The 18,908-nt window shown below is 34.2% G+C and overlaps 1 protein-coding gene across 2 annotated transcripts in view; it reads left to right on the forward strand.

Moving 5' to 3' along the window:
- Positions 1-3,897: 3,897 nt before the first annotated feature.
- Positions 3,898-18,908, forward strand: part of LOC129265717 (prolow-density lipoprotein receptor-related protein 1-like) — a 48,316-nt gene continuing 33,305 nt past the window's right edge. Inside the window, exons 1-6 of one of the 2 annotated variants that reach the window (XM_064100383.1) lie at positions 3,898-4,105; positions 9,186-9,319; positions 12,208-12,222; positions 13,032-13,112; positions 14,382-14,432; positions 16,434-16,463. In XM_064100383.1, coding sequence (XP_063956453.1) covers positions 4,095-4,105; positions 9,186-9,319; positions 12,208-12,222; positions 13,032-13,112; positions 14,382-14,432; positions 16,434-16,463 — 322 coding nt within the window. In that variant the 5' untranslated portion in view covers positions 3,898-4,094. The remainder of the gene's footprint in view (positions 4,106-9,185; positions 9,320-12,207; positions 12,223-13,031; positions 13,113-14,381; positions 14,433-16,433; positions 16,464-18,908) is intronic. The other variant, XM_064100386.1, reaches the window with a different exon arrangement.

Consider the following 18,908-nt stretch of genomic DNA (forward strand, 5'->3'; position numbering starts at 1 on the left):
TGCATTCATAGGGGCAGTGATTCGCCGTTAGAAAAAAATTGTCCTTTCTGTTCTGTTTCTGAAATCTGTAATTCCACTTCAAACTTGATCTGAAATGGAAATTCTGTTTTTATCATTAAAAAATGTACATATCGAAAACATGAATTCTGTTTTGATTTACCAGGATAAATGGAAAATCACTTTCCCTGTGCTGTACATATCATTCTTGTATGGAAAATAAAATTTAAAAAAGTAAAACTGACATCTTCCATTTGTTTTACAACCTATTTTGAAGGTGTTCCTTTTATAGATTTGCTTTGTTCAAATCAATTTTATGTTGGGTAGACTTGATGTCTAAAAGACCTTAAAGGAGAATGAAACCCTTGAAACCAGCTGAATCCATATCAAAGATAAAAATCAAAGAAACATATTGTTGAAAGTTTGAGGAAGATTGAATGAATAATAAGAAAGTTATGAGCATTTGAAAATTGAGATCACTAAGGCCATGTAGATCCTCCCATTGGCAATGCAACCAAGATCTGTGATGTCACACACGTACAACTCCCTCATTACTTTAGTACTTATTTCACTTATATTCTCACTTTTATAGAGTCTATCACAAGGTGAGGTGTTCTCTTTATGAGAGGACAAGTACAGAGGTTTCACAACATTATATCAATGATGAATCGTTTGTCATATGATTAGAATGAGCAAAAAGAGATGTTTTGGGGTACATTTTCAGTGTCCAAAAGGGGAGAGTTGTCCAGTTTTGGACACTGAAAATATACCCCAAAACATCTCTTTTTGCTCATTCTAATCATATGACAAACGATTCATCAATGATATAATGTTGTGAAACCTCTGTACTTGTCCTCTCCGTCATAAAGAGAACACCTCACCTTGTGATAGACTCTATAAAAGTGAGAATATAATTGAAATAAGTACTAAAGTAATGAGGGAGTTGTACGTGTGTGACATCACAGATCTTGGTCGCATTGCCAATGGGAGGATCTACATGGCATTAGTGATCTCAATATTCAAATGCTCATAACTTTCTTATTATTCATTCAATCTTCCTCAAACTTTCAACAATATGTTTCTTTGATTTTTCTCTTTATATGGATTCAGATGGTTTCAAGGGTTTCATTCTCCTTTAAGGTTCATATCATGCCTTGATCGATGCCATCATAAGGATGTGTGGTACCCCAAAAAAGGGATGCCTCCCCCCCCCCCCCCAGATATTTTCCAAATTATCATATGAAAAGGGAGAAGAGGAAAGTTGAAATAAGAAGGAATAGACATAAAGAAGTGTAAAAAAAGAGGTCTTTTTCATGTAACTCTATATCAAATTGATAGAAAAAATGATCAAAATATATGTTCCTCACACTGCTCCTAGTTATAACTGGAAAAACTATATACTTCAGATCCCTGCTATTCAAGAATATATCTTTGACTCAAATATGTACTTCTATTACAGAAATATTGTTAAAAAATGTGTCCCTAACGACTTCATTCTTACACACACAGGCTAACTGTGATCTATATTTATTCATTTTCTATGTGTACATGTTTACCTTTTGTATTTTAATTTCAGTCTTTTATATAAGTGTTCTTTATAGCTTTGATGCTTAATTGCCTCAGCAAATGAAATGTTGTTCTCATTCAAATGAATCGAGCAGGAGTTTGGTCTTCAACTGTACATTTGCATAAACCATGGCTTTATTATTATTAATCTATTGTGCAGCTAATATTTGACATGTGATTTGTTCAACTCTTTTTTAGGTCTCAAAGCAATGGAGACAAGGAGACAGAGCGAGAGAGAAAAAAAGGGAAAGAATGAGAAAAGGAGAGGGAAGTGGATGGAGAGAAGTGGAGGGAGGGAGAGGGGGATAGAGTGGAGGTGAAGGGACGGTCTAGAGTCGAAGAGTAGATATGGGAGAGGAAGGAGGTATAGATGGAAAGGGGGAAGGAGAGAAACAGCTCGAAAAGATAGTGAAACTGTCGATCCCATCAACTTGAATAATATTGTCCTTTCAGAAAAGGGGAAACCATTTCAGTTTTCGCACAAGAATGCGAGTTCTCACTACACAAACATAGTCCTTGACCTGTGTAACTTCGACACAACGCGACATGAAATCAGAGCAATGATTGTTCGCATTATTTTACAAAAAAAGACAGATTTAGCGTAGACATGCATTTGGAAAATGTTGACATTGAACTGCACACATTCAACAGTATCCTTTCATGTTGGCCGAGGCGTGCCGACGACATAGAAATAAATAACTTTGGATTGGGTACGAAGGTATTTTTGCATCAGGGGATCGCCCTATGCCCGGGAAAGCAGCGGATTTTCGGATATTGCCACGAGAGTTGAATTACCGTCCCCTCTCTTCCCATGATAAGATCACATAAATTGTTCTTTCTTTTTTTTATTCATTCAACGCCTTAATTTTCATTGAATACCCTTAAATTTCTGACTGATTTGACTTTTTAAGTGCAAAATCCTTGACAGAATAATTCCAAAATTAAAGTGGATATTTCATCTTTTAATTTAGCTCTTTCCTCATGAATTTTAGTTATCACTTATGATTTATAAATTTGCGTTCTCAATGGGCGGATGATTTTTGCGGGGGGGGGGGGGGTAAATGACCCTGAAGTGGTTTATTTATACTCAGTTGAATATAATGGGTCTTTTAAAAGGAACGCACCCATACCTGTCGTTTTTATACTCTACTTATGACTCTTTTTCTCTCCTCTTTTTTTTTTTAACCCGCAGAGGCGAACATATTTTAGACTTATGCTGTTTTTTTAGTTATGTTTAATCGCTCTGAACTTGTTTGCACTTCATACGTTAACAGTCCGCAGCATCTACCCCATTTTCTTTTTATCAATCATTCGTCCGTGACTAATAGAAAAAAGCAAGGCAGTTTTTTTTTCATGTCTCGCTCAATGTCATCTTTTTCAGATCACCTCTTTTTGTCATGTCGCCATTGTCCTTTTTGGTTCTCATACTTACTCACGTGAAAGGAATTCTGATAAGGATCAAGTTCCACTTACGTGTACATTTTAAAAGAAAAGTTCATACTACGAGCTAATAAGTCTTGAAACTGCGACGCAGGACGAATCCGAACACACTTAAATGCAAGTCAAATCACAATCAACAGCTGGGAGGTCTTTGTCGAAAATTGGTGAACTGGAATAGCAGATCCATCTTATTAAAGTTTCATCTAACTTCTGAGCGAAATGTAGCCCTACTCTCCACCCAGTCATCGTTGAAAGACGTTGAGTGTAGATTAAGCCACCTTCGATTTCCATAACCACTGGCATGATATAGATAGGCCTAGGTAGAGACACTGCCCACCCCCCCCCCTAAAGAAATAATTTTTGGATACTGAAATAGCAAGTATATTATATCGACACCGTTCACCAATATATCAACATGAAAAGGTGACACGGCCCCTTTAATACCTGTACAGAACAACACACACACAAAAAATAATAAAATTGATCTGTACACCGCCTACACAATTCGACTATGAATATAATGATTTTCGGAGATAATAGATGAACGATTCCGTGAATAATGTCCACTGCAAACCGAAATGTGTTTGTCATGTTCCGTTGAATCGAAATCCCTTGAAAGATTGCGCAGAGGTTCTTTTGTAGTAGGGTGAAGTAGAAAGAATTACTCGGCTACGAAACTTACAGTTTTTTTTTTTTTTTGGGGGGGGTTGGGGGAGGCACCTATTGTTCTTAAGTGTTGATAGCTTTTGACATTGGTATGTGATGTGACTAGGGTTTGGGGAGTACTGTACTCCCATTCAATAATTTGTCTGTCTGTCTCCATCCCCCGCTGCATGTACGTCCCCCTTATTTTTACTACCCCGGCCCCCCCTCTCTCTCTCTCTCCTATTTTGTTCTCAATTTCAAAAGGGTATATCATGAGACTGCACACAAACATTAGGGTGTGTAATAAAAGAGAAGTTCAGCATTCCTCTGCGGTTTGAAATAGATGGGTTTTCATTTTACACCCGTGAAGGAGGAACATATACAATCGTTTCCACAAATCGCGGTCTTTCATCTTCATTAATTGCTGTTATAATATTTGATTGACAATGGCGAACGGGTATGTTGTACATTTTAATCCTTCTTTGCATAAGTTCGTCTTTCTTTGCTTTCTAAAATTACCTAAAATATCCGGATAAATTCGGTAAAAAGGTATATGTATCTCCACAAATGGATTAATAAAAACATTGGGGCGACCCATTTTGAAGCCAATTGTTACGGGTGTATAAAAATGAGGAAACCCGAATATCGTGTTTTTTTTAATGATAACTTAAGATGACGATGATCAAGATAATATCAATCAGTATTCGAAATAAGTTTTAGGTTTCTCTGGTCATTTACACACTGCGTGGTTAAAAAGTTGTGTCAGATTGCAGGTGTTTCCCTATTATAATCGGGAAATCGACCTTTTTGCCACGAAGAATTAGAATACTCTATCCAGGCCTATATCAATTGCATTATGCTTATCACTATCAGGCATCTGAATGGAAGTTTCTAATTGTTATTCATTTTAAGAAAAAAGGGGTTTCAGATGAGGAATATATTTTTATGTGCTCAACAAGCTTTGCTTTTATACAGACCAACTCTTTCCCATACTGTATATCTGTTATTCTCAACAAATTGTTCATGAGCTTATTACTGTTTTTTTAACATCATTGATATTGTACATGAATGAATGTATTTGTGTACTGCAAAAACTCTGGTGTTAATTTATCACCAGCCCGGAATCTATATATGTCAACACCAGAGAAGTGTTAAACAACACCAGTTTCGTTTTGGTCTAACACGTACCAGATAGGTGTTTATACAACACCAATTAGTATTAAAACAGCATCTATTTGATTCCAAACTGGTGTTGTTTCAATACTTCTCTGGTGTGGACATATATAGATTCCAGGCTGGTGTTAAATCAACACCGGAGTTTTTGCAGTGTGCCTTTCAGTGGAAAGAAATAAACTTGAACTTGAACTTCCATGTTTGAATATTATGTATACATTACAAATAATGCGTTTAATTACCAAAGTGCATGATAAGTAGCTGCATATTGGTAATATTGTTTTATAACAATGGTCATAAGTGACTTGCGCTCTCAAAACCGAATTGAATAATAATTCAAATCTACTTTCTTCTTTTCAATTGATATTTTAATAGAAATGTGATTTCTCTTATATTTAAAAGTTATCTTTCTTTTTTTCATCATGTATTCATTTCATCAATGAAATTTCTCAAAAAAAAACATGATGAAGCCATAAAATTTGATTTTTCATAACAATGATCATAATCATCGTTGCGTAAGTAACATAGTATAACATACACAATGTAATTTACACAACGATGCCATTTACTATGTACATACACAATTATGTCATTTACTATGTACTTTACACAACAATGTCATTTACTATTACACAACGATGCCACTTAATACGTAACTTACACAACGATGCCATTTAATATATGTAACTTACACACTGATGTCATTTACTATGTAATTTACTCAACGATGTCATTTACTATGTAATTTACACAACATTGTCATTTACTATTTAACCTACACAACGATGCCAATTAGTTATTATACGTAACTTACACAACGATTCTATTTGCCTTGTAACTTACACAATGATGTCATAAATTTACTAAGTAAATTACACAACAATGTCATTTACTAAATAAACTTACACAACGATGTCATTTACTATGTAACTTACACAACGATCTCATTTGCTATGTAACTTACACACCGATGTCATTTGCTAGGTAACTTACACAACGATGTCATTTACTATGTAATTTACACAACAATGTCATTTACTATTTAACCTACACAACGATGCCAATTACTATACGTAACTTACACAACGATTCCATTTGCTATGTAACTTCCACAATGATGTCATTTACTATGTAAATTACACAACAATGTCATTTACTTTACATAACTTACACAATGATGTCATTTACTATATAATTTACTCAACGATGACATTTTCTATGTAACTTACACAACGATGCCATTTAATACATAACTTACAAAACGATGCCATTAACTATGTAATTTACACAACGATGTCATTTACTATGTAACTTACACAACGATGCCATCTGCTATATGTAACTTACCCAATGATGTCAATTACTATGTAATTTACACAACGATGACATTAACTAAATAACTTACACAACGATGCCATTTACTATGTAGTTTACACATTGATGCCATTTACTACGTAACTTACAGAACGATGCCACTTACTACGTAACTTACACAACGATGCCATTTAATATATGTAACTTACACACTGATGTCATTTACTGTGTAATTTACTCAACGATGTCATTTACTAAATATACTTACACAACGATGCCATTTACTACGTAACTTACACAACGATGCTATTTACTATGTAACTTACACAACGATGTCATTTACTATGTAACTTACACAACGATGTCATTTACTATGTAACTTACACACCGATGTCATTTGCTATATAACTTACACAATGATGTCATTTACTATGTAATTTACACAATAATGTCATTTACTATTTAACCTACACAACGATGCCAATTACTATACGTAACTTAAACAACGATGTCATTTATTATGTAACTTACACAACGATGTCATTTACTATGTAACTTACACAACGATATCATTTGCTTTGTAACTTACACAACGATGTCATTTGCTATGTAAGTTACACAATTATATCATTTACTATGTAATTTACACAACATTGTCATTGACTATTTAACCTACTCAACGATGCCAATTACTATACGTAACTTACACAACGATTCAATTTGCTATGTAACTTACACAATGATGTCATTTACTATGTAAATTACACAACAATGTCATTTACTACACATAACTTACACAATGATGTCATTTACTATATAATTTACTCAACGATGACATTTTCTATGTAACTTTCACAACGATGCCATTTAATACATAACTTACAAAACGATGCCATTAACTATATAATTTACACAACGATGTCATTTACTATGTAACTTACACAACGATGCCATTTACTATGTAGCTTACACAACGATGCCATTTACTACGTAACTTACACAACGATGCCATCTGCTATGTGTAAGTTACACAATGATGTCAATTACTATGTAATTTACACAACGATGACATTAACTATATAACTTACATAACGATGCCATTTACTATGTAGCTTACATAGCGATGCCATTTACTACGTAATAACTTACACAACGATGCCATTTGCTATGTAACTTACACAATGATGTAATTTACACAACAATGTCATTTACTATGTAACTTACACAACGATTTCATTAACTATGTAACTTACACAACGATGTCATTTACTATGCAACCTACACAACGATGTCATTTACTATGTAACTAACACATCGAAGTCATTTACTATGTAACTTACACAACGATGTCATATACTATGTAGCTTACACAACGATGTCATTTACTTTGTAACTTACACAACAATGCCATTTACTACGTAAATTACAGAACGATGCCATTTGCTATGTAACTAACACATCGATGTCATTTACTATGTAACTTACACAACGATGTCATTTACTATGTAGCTTACACAACGATGCCATTTACTACGTAACTTACAGAACGATACCATTTGCTATGTAACTTACACAATAATGTCATTTATTACTATGTAATTTACTCAACGATGTCATTTACTATGTAACTTACACAACGATGCCACTTTACTACGTAATTTACACAACGAAGTCCAACATGCGTCCAAACAAATCGGATGTTTACTCTTTCCATCGTTATAATTATCATAACGGCACTTCTTTTGGAAGTTATATTGTATCTATATAAATATCATTGATTTTTTTATATTGATTATTGATGAGAACTGCAATCAATCCAAGGACTGATTTAGTGGTGAACATACACAAGTGCAACGATGCTTAAACGATAAGTATAGATTGCTGAAAAAACGATGAACATAGATCGCTTAACGAAAAAGAAAATATACAAACAAGAAATAAAATGAAAAGTGGTGTTGGTTAAAATCAACCAAAAGAAAAAAAAATTATGTGACAACTCATTACAAAATATTTGGATGCATTTTATGAAACAATAAATTACAAGAAGTTTGTATTTTATTTTTGTTTTTTTTAATGATAATACTAAACGATCGACTACTGTAAATTTCAGGTTATGTAGGATGTTAACTGTCCCTATAATTAGTTCAATTGTAAAAGGTCTATCAATTTTTTATTATGCGAATGGCTTTATCTGAATGTGAAAAGGAATCAAGATCATTTATACCCACTTGGTCTAATTCTCCTATCTATATATATTTTGTTCGAGACATATTTTTTTTAATCATGATCATGGTCTAAATCACCTTGGTTTACTTTACCAGTTTGGCGGAAGTACCGCTCTGTAAAAACGCTGTTTTAAACACGTTGTTTAAGCCCGTCACTCTAACGACTACTGTTTAAACTTTTTAAAACAACTGTTTGAACTTTTTAACCAACTGATTAAACTTTTTAAACAAGTTGAACATTTTTAACAATTACAAACAAGTTTAAACAACTTTTCGTTAGAGTGACAGGCTTAAAAAACGTGCTATTTTTACTGTTCGTTTGGTCTAATCATCACTTGGCTAACTGCCATTTATTCTAATGCCGAGATTGTCTACTTTCCTTCCCGTCTACATATTATTTTGAACTTTGTTCAATGAAAATTTGGTTCGTAAAAAGATAGGCCTATAGACCAGGTGGACTAACTGAATATTAGACAAACTGGTCTGTGAGCTACATTGTAATTTGACCAAATGATCAGTACTGTAGACCAACTGGTTGTAGACGAATTGGGATTATACCATCCGGGATGAGACCCAATGAAAAGTAGACAAAGCTCGTGTGGACCAAGTGGTAATTTACCAAAATGGTCAGTAGACCAATTGGTTTACTTTTAGACGAACTGGGAGTAGACCATGCGGGATAGCACCAAACGAAAAATTAAAAAAAGTGGGTAAACCAAGTGTCAATAAGTTTATTCAGGTGGTGGATTAATTTCTTTTCCTGAACATTCAAACTTTATCTTTTTTTTATCCTGTAGCCCGTATTTTTCTTCTTTTCTCCATCAGTCATCACTTCGAGTCTGGCGTGCCGATTGTCAAGTCGAAAGGAACACCGACTTCGGTGATTTGTGCAGTACTCGTCATCGTGCTCATAACCGTTGCCGCTCTCGTTGGCATCGCGATGCACATCTACACCTTAGGTGAGATCTCAGAGAGAGAGAAAGAAATTGGAGAAAGATAGAAATCAAGAAAGATGGTTATTAATAGAAAGAGGAGGATGGGGAGAAAGCAAGAAAGAGGGATTTAAAGAGAGGGGGGAGGGAGAGTTGGGGAGAAGCAGCGGGTGGAGATGAGGACGAGGGGGTTGAGGATACTTAATGAACTTTTTTTTAAATACTTTTGATTACTATATATTTCATTTTATTTTATTCTATTTTAATATTTTACTTATTTTATCAAAAAAAAAAAAAAACAGAGAAGCCCATTCAACAATATGTTGGTCTCCCACAGGCCATGTGACAATGTACATAAAGAAACATTACTTAACAGACATTATAGCATAACATGTATATATATATATATATATATATATATATATATATATATATATATATATATATGCAAGTAGAACAATCTCAAAGCAAAAATGCTATTAATAATAATAATAATAATAGTTGGATTTATAAAGCGCTTTTTGCCAGAGGATACAAAGCGCTGCTATTATTACCCCGGCTTTAGCTCGAGCTACCATCACCGGCGCTCAGTGCATGCAAGGAATTACTCCTGCCGGGTACCAATTCACCTCACCTGGGTCGAGTGCAGCACAGTGTGGATAAATTTCTTGCTGAAGGAAAATACGCCATGGCTACGATTCGAACACACGACCCTCTGTTTCAAAGGCGAGAGTCAGAACCACTAGACCACGACGCACCCATTAGTTGGATCTGAAAGTGTAACCATATAACAGATAGACCTGTATGTGATGACGATAACTTAATAACATAATCTTTGTTGAATATTTTCACATGAATAGTTTTACCTATTTTACGTTAACCTTGCATTTTTCTGGGCCTCCACCCAACTCTTCCCCTGGTGTATGTTTTTTTCTACTACCATTGTTGGAACCATAATGACAAAAATTACACAAGCCGAAAAGTACAATGAGATTTGTCTGTAAACAATTGATGAAAGCAGCCTCATTGAAATTGATTTATATTGAAACAAAAGATTGGTTCAATCTGAAAGGGGAAAGAATACACAGTCGACTAAAGGTCAATCGTGAGCCCAAAATTGACTTCGAAAAAACACCTGTTCTAATATTCAAACGCCATACAAATTCTTTAGCATTGTTCGAAAATTATTTTTATTTATACTACATGTATATATTACATAAGATTTTTTTCCCATAACTTTATGAAACGTAATTGGCTTAGGGCCTATGTGTTCATCATTCCTGGTGCTCGCATTGTCTGTTTAATGAGATAGATAATCATGTTCAAGGGGGTTAAATTCATTACCAATTTAAGTCATCCCTAAACAAATGGACCTACAACAAGTCCATGCTCAAAACAAACCTATTTAACTCACCGCATTCGTTTCTTCTTGTCATTGTCACACCCCTAGACATCTGAATGTGTTACCATCTTTATCAAGGACTTATGGGGCGTTGCAAGAAGCTTGCAATCAATATTCTATTTTCGGTCCCTAAATCACTTACAAGTCTTGAAATTAATTGTGACTTTGCGATTGAGTGCTAATCTACTTCTGGAAACTAGGAGTGTAATCTGATTTGCTACAGTTAAAATAACATTGATTTATCAATTGTAAAATTGGAACAGAATATTTGCAATTGATTGCAAATATTTTCTTGCAAGTTGCAACACTCCCTAAGAGTATTATCTTGCAACGAAAAAAAAAAGACCAACATGCTATCCATTTTCAAAAGTGTCGATTTGAATACTTACTTCGTCTGATAGTGTTTTCCTCCTGGTTGCTTTGTGTATTTCCATTTTTTCTTATTTTCCCTCTTTCCGTGATTTGTAATTTGTATTATGTTTTATAGCTGTTGATGTTAATTTGTATATTAAAAAATATTGAAAGATAAAAAAATCTCTATATTTCTGATTTATGATGTATTGCCTTGACACAACCATATTCTATCATAATATTCGTATTTATTTGTATTCTTGCTCACAGGCTACTTGGGTACTCAAAAGCTGATACAAATGAATGAAAATGCATAATAAGATATATATCAACACACCACTTTGTCAATGTAATGACAAAGTGAATTGTACGTCAATTTTCTGTGTGAAATCGACAATTATTTGATCTTGTATCTTGTATGTATTATCATTCTTTTCTTTAATAACTTTCAAGAGACAGTGACCAAAAAATGTTACTGCGGGTGTTGCTGCCGATGATGCTACTATCACTATTACCGTTGTGATGTTGTTGTTGCTTACACTTATATTCGTCTATTATAGGTGTCACATGCTTAATTGCAACAAGAAGGCAAAAGTATTCATTCGACCAAACACATTCCAAGGATCTGTAATTTGACATAGCTGATTGACAAAAAATAGGCCTATACATATGCTTAGCCATCTAACATTGATTCTAAGAAGGGCAATCACTTCACTTCCTTAGCGCAAATGAAGAAATAGCACTTAACTTTTGGAACTATTTGACTGGCGGAAGTGATTAGGGTTATCTTATTCTTTCAGTAGATGAAAGAGATCTCGCTACTAGATGTTTTCAAACATGTTGAACTATTTCAAAAATTAAGCGGTCAACATACCCTTTGATGATCAGATATGATATCTCAGATATATTTCCTGTATACCGGTCGTAAACGTTCAGTGCCCATAACTTAATCCTTATTTTATAAGATGTTGTTATGGTTACTGCCATCCAACACGTGTGTTTACTGAGGAAATATTTACAGGTGTGACACCTTTTCACAATGAAATACCAATAATATGGCACTATTCTTGTACACCTTAGCACATTAGTTGAATTACATACAATTATAATAGTCTAATTTTTACCCCCCCCTTCTCTCTCTCTCTCTCTCTCTCTTCCACAGAGCTTTCCAGACAAGGTAAATTGAAATCACTTCCAAGTAGGCCTATATTACTTTTAGCTAATTTTTGCATTTTTGCATTATGGGACAGAAGACTATATAATCAAATTTAGTCATTGTTGTATGATGTCAATCGCTGACATTTCGGGGGTATTTATTGTTGCAATTTCAGAATGATAGAAAATATTTATATAATTCAAATTTTGTTTAATCAAGAAGAACAGTTTCCCATACATCAGCCAGCCTATTGTGTAGACTGACTTCTTACAAAGCTTAAATTTGATAAGAGAAATCGAATAGTAGTTGATTCTATTTCAGACAAACTGAATAGAATACAAACTTAGATGTAGTTTTAAAAGAATTATTGTGCTAATGCACGAAATTCCCATAATTCTATATTTGTTAGAAATCAGACGAAGTGACCAATACGTTTAGTGGGCATTTGACCAAAATAATAGGCACTTGAAAAGGAGGCTGTAATTGGCATATATTAATATACGTTAAGATTTAATATTGATTCTAATTTACTATACGGGACAGAATTAGGGTGGCCTGTTACAAAGTAACATGTGTTTATTACGTAATAACAGCCTATAGAAGAAGGAAAGAAATATAAAGAACAAATACGTTTCTGTTGATGAAATTTGGCGCAATGAATAAGTAGTTGATTCCACATTAGGATATCAGTGTTTTACTTCGGGCATGTCGGGTGTATGGAGCAATAGATACTGTGGATAGGTATGAGTAGAAAATGTAGTTTAGTTTGACGGTTTATAGATATATCTGAAACAACTGATTTATTTTTCCCTCATCATTAATATCATTAGGTGGTAAAGGCATGGTCAATAAGACGGAAACGACGGAGTCAATGACCACGACTGCCACTACGCCAATGACTACTCCCGAACGTATGTACTGCGTCTCTTACTTTACCAATATTGCTTGAATATGTGTTTTAATCTGTTGTATCCTTTACCCCCTACTAATCTCTTAGTTTGGGATAATAAGCACTGTTTGCCACAGGCCTATAGATGTGTAGAGTATGAAAGGGGATCCCAACCATAGTCTTAAAACGTTGTGCGGGAAGGAGAACAATAAGAAAAACAGAATGGTGAAAGTTTAAAAGAAATCGGAGAAGCAATAAGAAAGTTATGACTGTTTTAAAATTGGATTGCAAATTTCAAATTGATGAATGGGTAAGTAAATTATGACAATCGGCAAAGACAACTATAGACATGGGCCATGGACTTAATTATCAGGGATTTGTGATTTTTCATCCCAAGTAACTATTCCCCTGGGGCAATAATATTAATATAACCCAGGTAGCATATTTTTTTAATGTCCTCATAAAAGAAAAATATAATTTGAAGTAATTAATTTTTATTTTAAAATTCATTTTAGCCATTATTTGGTTTGGGGTACATGGAAGGTAAGTCCTTGCCTTAACATCAATATGACATCACAAATGCGGCCAATTTGAAGTCTCCATAGTGATCACCAATGTTTATAACTTTTGAAAATTTCTTTTTGCTTGTCCGATATTGTTTAAACATTCACCTATCAGCATGTCTGATTTTTCTTTTTCCTCTAAAAACAACTTTCTATTTGGGCTGGATTCCCATTTAAGAATGGTGAGCTTAGCTAGATTGCTCTTCATTTTGTGTATTAATGTGTATTGTATTTCTTTACATGATTATGAATTTTCCTGCATGATAAGGTCTCATTTGCATTAATTATTTTGTATTGACATAATCAACATTTGTCATCGTATTCATCTACATTTGTCTTCATAATTACATTATTTTGCTTGCTGCATTTGTAATTCATTTAATTTTCATGTAGATTATTATTCTAATTTCATAGTGTACTTGCTTTTTACATACATCTTTTTGTTTGCATGTTTGCAAATGTATTTGCAATTGCAAAAATGTGCTCTTACATTTGCATTTTGCATATGTATTTGCATATGTTGCATTTATGTATTTGCATTTGCGTTTCTGTGTTTGAATTTGCGTATGTATTGCATATGCATTTCGTGCTTGTATTGTTAATTGTGTTTGCTTTTGTATTTGCATTAATATTTCATTAATATATGAATTTGAATTTTCCTTTTTTGCATTTTAACATTTGTTTTTTGTGAATGCTTGTTGGCTTTTTTATTACGACGATTACATCAGAGATGACCACCACATCTATGGATACCACAGTGGATATTACCACTCCTGAACGTAGGTATATTTTGCACTTATACCAGCAATAATTTTTTTCAGGTTATTCGAATCTTTTAGACAAATATAGACGTGCATGCTTATTTATTACTACCTTGATAGTGATATCCTTTTCATTCATTCATTTATTCATTCATTCATTCACTCACTCACTCATTCATTCATTTATCGATTCATTCGTTTGTTTGTCACATTTATTATGTATTCATTTATATATCCATGCCAGTAAACAATTATCTCATTCGAAGCTTTTAGCTGTAGATGCTCATACATATATATTTCAACTTTATATCTTATTTTAATGATCACTATCATGGACAATGGCCATTTGTAGGATTTTTTAGGGGGGAGGCAAATTTCCGCAAAATGTTCCAGAAAACCGAGAGAGGGGGAGAAGCAACAGAGCTTTTTTAATAATAAATTGATGGACCTAGTACACACTTTGTGTAGAATCTGAGTGAACTATCAATAAAATTAGGGGTTTTGAAGACTTTTGTTGGTGTCACGGGAAAGAGCCCCTCAGTGCGAAGCGGACTGGCGTCATAGGCGGCGGGGGGACGGGGGGTCCTGTCCCCCCTAAATCTGAGGTGGGAGACGAACCCCCCTTAAAATTTCTGTTGATAGCCTTTTTTTTTTGCTTGTCAATTTTGTTTCCTGCGTTCCCCCCTAAATTCAGGTGGCCCCCCTAAAATTTTGGTTGATAACTTTTTTTTTTGCTTGTTCAATTTTTTACCCGTGTCCATCCCAAAATTTCAGGTGGACCCCCCTAAATTTTTTGGCTTCCGCCGCCAATGACTGCCGTGCATTCTGTAAATTCTGTTTTGAAAAATAGATTTGGCCTTTCCTTTAATTATTGTATATTTTGGGAGGTTTTATGGCCCTACGGGAAAGGAGAATGGACTGCTCATAATACAATAGACCTATAGAGTCAGGTGATTGCACAAGTACAGAACATGAATAACAACATCGTTAAACACACAAAACGCCCTCGCATAACAAACTTCCACAACTTATGACAAAAATCTCCACCGGTTTGGGGTGAATGCCACATGGGGATGAGCGCCCCCCCCCCCTTTAAAGTAGTCGGGAAAAAAGTGGAGAAGGGAAAGGGGGAAAGAAGAAGAAGAAGAAGTACGAGGAGGTAAGAAAGAAAAATGGTAAATGTAATAAAACGAAGTCTTTGTCATACCCCTATGACCCCCCCCCCCCAAAAAAAAAGACGTCGGCTTTACGTTGTCACCCCCCCCCCCCCCATCAAAATATCTTTGAGCCAACCCTGGTACTGCTGTTTTCCCAAGTATTCTTTGTCATATATAATATAACATCGAACACCTCCAAAATAACTTTAGTCCAAGTTGGGGGGTAACCAGGGGCTGGAATTATTTTGTTAGACTATTGAAATCTACTTGTACCATTCTCATTTACTTTATCGCTTTATGATCGTGTGTACCTATGTTGTTGTTTCTACAATATCTATTAAATGCCAGTGTCTTCAGAATTATCCAGAATTTTCTGTCTTACAATTTTCCTTATTCTATTTGTTTGTAGATATAGTCATAGGGTCCTTTTTCCCCGTGATCTTTTAAGTTTATACATGGATGAATGTGTCAAGTATTTGACTATTATAGCAGCAGTGATTTTTTTCAACCAGACTTTAGGTTTTTTGTTAATTTCCCAAATCCTAAAACAATTTAGGTAATTTGTTTGGAAAGTTATTGTTTTCACCCTGATCGAATTAAAATTGTATACAAAATTATGTGACTACATATGATTTTGATTTCTTTTTTTTTAATATTCTCTCCATTTTGTAAGTTTCTGTTTCTAACTTATGATTTCAAGCTGTAATTATAATAATGATTATTCGGAATCTTACAATTTGAAGTGATTGTTATCATCATTGTGATTTGTAAGGGTTCAAGCATTTATCATTGATGATAATTTTTCTGGTATCTCTGATACTTTTAATCAATGTTGAATCATTACATTCTTTTTCAAATACAGCTTGCTTGATGCCAGAGAATGTTTCTGTTGGTAAGTTAAATATTTTGGTCTGTATCTGGCAAGCAAACTTTCATAATTATCATGTAATGTTGATTTGATATGGAAATAATCATTTATTTCATAACCTTGTTATTTTACATTTTTATCGTCATTACTATAACCATTATTGTGGTGGGTTTTTTTTAGAGGGGGTGGGTCTGAAATTAATTTTCAGCATGCTATCTTTGTAGTCTAGGAATCTTTTTTTTTTTTATTAAAAAGCCATTGCATGAATCAGAAGGGGCTTTTATTCAATAATTCAATTGATTCACTCGTCAAGAAAGAAATCTATTCTTCTTGTATTATTGTCAATAAGTAAAGGGAATTTGCATTTCAAAAGGTCCTTGAGCGTACATGATTTATAAATACACCTACCACAATAGAGTGTCTGTAAACGCAGCAAACAACAACCGTAAAAAAATTTCCACGGTTTTGACGGAATATACATTCGATTTGACAATGCAGGAATTGGACCGTAAAGATATCTGTTTGTAAAATTCCTCGGCTTCAAATCCAAGAACAAGCAGGCCCAAAAAAAAAAAAATTTACAGGGGTGGTGTGCAAATTTTAAGATTAGATATAATGGACTTGTCATGGGGACAAAACTGACGGTTAGGGGGGACAGGGGTATGGGCCCCGGCCAATGAGAAATTATTCAACGAAGATTGGTATTGTGGGGGGGGGGGTAAATGTGAAGTTTGATTGATTATAAGTCGAGTAGCATTCAAAATAATGCGAGCGTGCGATTTGACAGGAAGAAAAAAAAAGTGAGTTTCGCTCGCTTGAATTAGATATGTACAATATAGGCCTAATCACCAATACGTAAATCTGTTCTGCTCTTGAGAGAAATAATTTTAGATACAGATTTCGTTATATCGAGTTGAGCGCAATATGGTGATAGACCGTGATGTGGGGAAATAAAAACTTAGTTTGCCATAGCTCTGAATAAGGGAGGCAGTTTTATTTTCCACTACTGGGATGAGGGGGGGGGGGGTCCGTGAATTATCCCCGCAAAATAGGCTTTTAAACATTAGTATGCAAGGAAACTTATCGATCAGCGAGAAAATTTGCATTTTCAAGAGGGAAACCTAGTATTCTGAAAGTATATAACGGTATAAATTCGGCTAATTGGATATTATATTTATTGTCGTCAAAGCAAGTAGTGACATGCCCCTTCTGGAAAATGAATTTCAATTTCCTTGTATAAATTTGTTCATACAAGAATTTGTTACTCTAAGTGGGGAAACAAAGCGTTTTGAAAATCATTTCCTAACATTATTTTTTTAGTGCACACATGTTTATTTAATACTTGATTTATAATTATTAAGAATGAATGCTCATGGGTTTAGTCAGTGAAGAGCCGGGAATATCAACCATGATAATCTATTAGGTAAATTCAAATCTTCTGTTGGGATTGTTGGGAAATCATGGAAATGGTTTCATAGCTATTTAAGTAATAGAAATGTTGTTGCAATGATCGATGGATCATTGTCATCTGAAAAACCCATCTCTCATGGGGTGCCGCAAGGATCCATCTTGGGTCCGATCCTTTTCCTAAATGACTTACCTATATGTTTCGATAAATCGCCAGTACACCTTTACGCAGATGATACCGTAGTCTATTATTCTGACAAAGATCCCATTTTAGTTCAAAATACTTTACAACATGAATTAAATTCTTTGAAAATTTGGATGTGGCAAAATATATTAAAATAAACTCCACCAAAACTGTATATGTTTGTTGATTGGTACAAAACGTATGATTCAGAAGCATGATACATTAAATCTAAAGGGTTTTACTATTGATTTTGAACTAAAATGGAATGATCGTGTTTTTAACCTTTGCAATAAAGTCCGTAAGATGATTAGTTTTTTGGGTAGACTTAGTTCTTTTTTTAATGACTCAAGTCTAAATCTTTTATATAAAGCTGTAATATTGCCACATTTTGACTACGCGGACATAATTTAGTCTTCTGCGACTAAATCTTGTTTGAGCATAAAACCGTGCAGGTAGGATCATTATAAAATAAAAACTGTCAGAGCACCGACCAGTACATGAAATTCATTATACTCTAGGCTGGCCAGGGAAATTTAGCAACAACGTCAATTCTTTTATATACAATATTCCATGATATGTCGCCGGCCTATTTAAAACAAAGATTTATTTTTAAGACATCGAGATACCATACTCTGAAAGGTAATCAAGTTGTCTTGCCCAAACCTTATACTGAAAAATGCAAACGTTCATTTCAATATCGTTGTGGAAAATCATATAACAAAGTTTTGCAAATAACCGGTAAAATGTATAGGACTTTCATGCTATAGGACTGTCGGGGGGGGGGGGGGTAATGTGATCTTGCACCGAGAGTTCATACATCAATTCTTTTACATTTTTTAAATAATTTGTTCTATATGTATTTATTAGTAATTTTCCAT

This window comes from Lytechinus pictus, chromosome 1 (assembly GCF_037042905.1).
Source record: "Lytechinus pictus isolate F3 Inbred chromosome 1, Lp3.0, whole genome shotgun sequence".
Lineage (NCBI taxonomy): Eukaryota > Metazoa > Echinodermata > Echinoidea > Temnopleuroida > Toxopneustidae > Lytechinus > Lytechinus pictus.